This window comes from Sinocyclocheilus anshuiensis, unplaced genomic scaffold (assembly GCF_001515605.1).
Source record: "Sinocyclocheilus anshuiensis isolate Anshui unplaced genomic scaffold, SAMN03320099.WGS_v1.1 scaffold375, whole genome shotgun sequence".
In the NCBI taxonomy this organism is placed as follows: domain Eukaryota; kingdom Metazoa; phylum Chordata; class Actinopteri; order Cypriniformes; family Cyprinidae; genus Sinocyclocheilus; species Sinocyclocheilus anshuiensis.
The window spans coordinates 997,629-1,002,099 of record NW_015549594.1 but is presented as its reverse complement, the minus strand read 5'-3'; the positions used below and the strand labels follow the sequence as shown (position 1 = coordinate 1,002,099).

General features: G+C 38.6%; 2 protein-coding genes across 2 annotated transcripts in view; both read right to left on the bottom strand.

The window, feature by feature from the left end:
• Positions 1–4,443, bottom strand: part of LOC107658308 (ras GTPase-activating protein nGAP-like) — a 14,431-nt gene extending 9,988 nt beyond the window's left edge. The window contains exons 1-8 of the mRNA XM_016446841.1: positions 4,436–4,443; positions 4,229–4,382; positions 3,424–3,522; positions 2,766–3,320; positions 2,535–2,679; positions 2,302–2,446; positions 1,225–1,461; positions 763–964 (exon numbers count right to left, since the gene is read on the bottom strand). Of these exons, the coding sequence (XP_016302327.1) occupies positions 763–964; positions 1,225–1,461; positions 2,302–2,446; positions 2,535–2,679; positions 2,766–3,320; positions 3,424–3,522; positions 4,229–4,382; positions 4,436–4,443 (1,545 nt within the window). The remainder of the gene's footprint in view (positions 1–762; positions 965–1,224; positions 1,462–2,301; positions 2,447–2,534; positions 2,680–2,765; positions 3,321–3,423; positions 3,523–4,228; positions 4,383–4,435) is intronic.
• Positions 4,444–4,471, bottom strand: part of LOC107658307 (ras GTPase-activating protein nGAP-like) — a 17,653-nt gene continuing 17,625 nt past the window's right edge. The window contains exon 7 of the mRNA XM_016446840.1: positions 4,444–4,464. Coding sequence (XP_016302326.1) covers positions 4,444–4,464 — 21 coding nt within the window. The remainder of the gene's footprint in view (positions 4,465–4,471) is intronic.

Here is a 4,471-nt window from a genome sequence, read left to right as displayed (position 1 = left end):
CTGGTTGAGCTGCACTAGAGAAGGCAACGAGTGTTATCACTATGTCGTAGACACGCTAGGTTTCCCAAGGCAGACGAACTTAGAGTGGTTACAATCATCCGGGTTTAAATCAAGCTCAAATTGATTTGATTTTGACTCAATATTTTACACTGAAGCTTGCAGGTGGCTACGGTAAGGGGCGTGACATTTCCCGACCAGGCGCCGAGTGCTGCCAATCACAACACACACTGGCCCAGCTAACCAATCACAGCACATTTCGTATTTCAGAAGGCGGGCCTTTATTTGATACAGGAACTATTCGAGCCGTTCATCCCAGACTGGGGAGAGAGGTGTTGTAATAATGTAAAATATGTGAAAAATAATGTGTTTTTCGAACAACCTAGTATGAGAGCCTGTTGTAGTACACCCCCAAAACAAAATCACGACTTTGTAAAAGAGCATAATAGGACCCCTTTAAGAATCGATATTGTTTCGTAAAAATAAGAATCGATTAAAATTGAGAAATCCATTATTTTTTTCCAGCCCTGGTAATCACTATTTTTTTCTGTCAAACGTTTTAAAGAAAAAAAAAATTACTGAGTGCAAGAGGTTTACATAACATCTCTTGTAGGCAGGTGTGTTTTTACACCCCCCACTGTCACGCCTTTTGAACAAATTGAAGCTCAGCTGTTGTAAATCTCTGTAAAACCAGACATTAGCCTACGGTAGATTTTGTTGTAAGAGGTATTGTTGCAGTATAATGGTTTGGAGTGATTTCTGTACCTTGTCCAGCTGAGACACCACCTCCCACAGTAGTGAGTGTAGCACCGACAGCTCACGGCCCAGGTCAATGTAGCCCTCAAAGCCCGGGGTGTTTGAGATAGTCTCAAGATTCGAGATTTCGAGCAGAAAACGGGTCATACCAGCCCACTCGTGCTCCAGGAAGTCATTCATGAAGGCCATGTACTCCTCTTTATTTCCAAATCTGATGCAACAGAGAATATGAAATGCATAAGAAATTCAATAGTACTGAGAGTGCTCAAAGGCAGACAGACACTGCATTTACACACACAAGAATAGTCCAATATTAATACATAATATTAAATGAGAATTTTGCCATACACTGATTATGTAAGTGTCACCTGATTTCCATAACAAAACGAAGCCAAAATCTGAAACTATGTACATATTATGAATTTTATGAAGTAATCACTGTGTACTGTATGAAGAGTGTTCCTGACATACTTGGCAAAGTTAGCGAGATTCTGGATGACTTTGGCAATGAGGGTGAGTGTTCGAGAGGTACGGTCGTCTGGGTATTCCTGCATGAGACTGAAGAGCGAAGGGGACATGATGGCAGGGCACAGGAAACGCAGGAAGAGCGATGCGCTAATCAGACGCTGACTGATGTCCTGCTTCCCTCGAGCATGACACTGCTGCTTCCATGATGCAAACACCTCCTTCAGTTCCCGTGGAAAAACACTGACCAGAGCACAGCAGCAGGTTAGGATGGAACTAATGCAATTGTAAGCATGAGCATATGAACAAACTACAAACAAGAGCAATGAAGTTGTATTTCTAGTTACCAGTAGAAACATTGTGAACTGCATAAACATACTGCTGTTCGAAACTTTGGGGTCGGCAATATTCTTTATGTTATTGAAAGATGTTTCTTATGCTCGCCAAGACGGTAAATATTATTACAATTTAAATACGTTTTTTTTTTTTTTTTTAATATATTTTAAAATGTAATTTATTCCTGTAATGGCAAACCTAAATTTTCAGCAGCCATTACAGTGTCACATGATCCTTAAGAAACCAGTATTTGTTTTTATTATCGATGTTGAAAACTTGATATTTTTGTAGAAACCATGATACATTTTTGTCAGGATAAAGCTCATAAGAACTCATAAGAATCTATCTGAAATAGAAATTTTGTACATTATTTGTTATAACTGTCTTCATAATTGTCACTTTATAAAAATGATTCAAATTTTGATCAATTTAGTGCATCCTTGCTGAATAAAAGTAATGTCTTAAAAAAAAAATATCTTACTGACCCCAAACTTTTGAATGATAGTGTAAATCTGAATTTATAACCATGATCTGGAAAAAAGTCTGGAAAAAAAATGTAAAACTTTTCCAATTGCTGAATTTTTGAAGAAGAACATTTGATGAAAATCACAGTTTTTAATTACTATGAACCCTACATACAGTATATTCTTTACTTTGTTTCTGTTGTTGTTCAAGCTTCTGCTTAGCTACTATTGAAGTTCATGTTGTACATAAATTATGTCAAGTTCTAGGAACTGAAAAAGTTACCAGTAAGAGTTGATGATCTTGCAGAAGGCCAGCTCACAGCACATCTTCAGGTTACTTTGGTGATCTGGAAGCTCATTGCTGGAGCACTTCGATGGGTCTACTTCACAATTTTCATCTGACTCATAAAGGGCTTTAATAAACTCTCCTACAAAGCAAACACAAACATATAAGTAAAGGGTCTTCTTGTTACACAAGCTTCTTAATAAATACACCAAGGTAAACGTTTAACTTACCTAGTGCATCATGTAGGTACTTCTGTCCCACCAATTTGAGGTATTCTTCAATGGCTTTGGTGGCTAGCGTGTTTTCCCTAAAGATCAGCACGTCATGATCAGCACAGCGATCCACCTCTGACATCACCAGATCCGTTAGGAAGTCCTAATAAAGAAAGTTCAATCAACTTCTAGTCATAAACAAGTGATTATAGCTAGTTTAAGGTATTGAGATCTCAATTGGCATCATACCTTTGCCCGTCCCGTGCTCTGCAGTATGTGCACGAGCGCACTGGCCATCTCCTCTTTGTTCTTCACGCTGATGACAGGCTCCAACACAGAGCACAACATAGTATAGTTATTGGTCACAAACTCCGCAAACTCCTTGTACTGCTCCATGGGCAGGATGGAGACAGTCTGGAAGCGAGATTTGATGCGGATGGAGGGGCCTCCACCTTTGGTTTTGCTGGTGGTGGGGGTGCTGACCGGATACCATTTCTCCACAAACTGCCTTCCCATTACTCCCTGCACCGGTATGTTCACCAGGCCCACATAGTTGTTTTTGTCCTTTTTCTTTTTCTTGTCCACATCACGATAGATGTGTACAGTGATGCTCTTAATGGACGGAACGCCGGAGAACTCAAAGTGTTCGCCCCAGAACAGGCAGTCAGAGCGGGTTTTGCTGGTGGTGCGGCCGTACAGCACGTCATCCAGACACAGCTCACAGAAATACTTCTTTTTCGGTGGCAGATCTTTGGCCTCGATGATCCACAAACGGAGGACGTTTTCCGCTCGTCTGCAGTTGTCCTGGTGATGGAATGACACGGATTGAACCACAGAAGCTCATTTTAAGTATAAAACAAGCATGCATGATTTTGCATTGATTAAAAAAAACAAGCATCTTTGTTACCTTATTAGGCTGCACAGTTCTCTTGAGGTTCTCCATCCATTTGTCCCGTTCAGCAGCAGAGGAGCAGCTGAAGCACTTACTTCCACCTGAGTATGCCACCTACGTGAAGAGGGCGAGAAATTCAGCAATTCATTCATAGAGTAAATCATTCATTTAATCCAAATGTTATAAATAACTGAACTGTATCTAATATAACCCTTCCAAAATATTATGTGGTTGTACTTACTTGTGATGTCAAGATAGTTACACCATTGTAAAACGTTTGGGGCTGGTAAGATTTGTATTTATTGTTTTCGAAAGAAAAGTATATTTCTATTCAGCAAGGACATATTAAATTGATCAATAAAAACCATTTATTTCTATTTCAAATAAATTATGTTCTATTGAACTTTCAATTCATTAAAGAATCTGGAAAAATGGATTGTTTTCCAAAACAAATCTTAAAATACACAAATATTTTCAACATTAATAATAATAAGAAATGTTTCTTGAGAACCAAATTTGCATACTTGAATGATTTCTAAAGGAATATGTGACATTAAAGACTGGAGTAATGGCTGCTAAAAATTTTGCTTTGCCATCACAGGAATAAATTACATTTTAAAATGTATTAAAATTGAAAACGGTTAGCTTACATTGTAATAATATCTCACAATATTACTGTTTTAATTCATTTTTCATCAAATAAATGCAGTCTTGGAAAGCGTAAGATTTCGAATAAAAAATCTTACACAAACTTGAATGGTAGTCTACATATAAATGTCAATGTGATCATGGGAATAATGCTAAGAGGTGAAGTTTGTACCTCAAAGCAGAAGTCTTGTCCTAGAATGCTGCTGTGTAAAGGTTTGATGTAGACGTCCTCCTCCATACTCAGATCCAGAGCTTCAACAGCACTGCCTGGACTCAGCAAAGACTCATGGGAACAGGACTCCTTCAATTTGGGCAGGCCTCGTGACCTACAACAGCACACAGAGATACAGAAACTTTAACTCAATTACTTAAGACTCACCAGATCATTTAGTAATAATTACATCCTCTCTTCCGA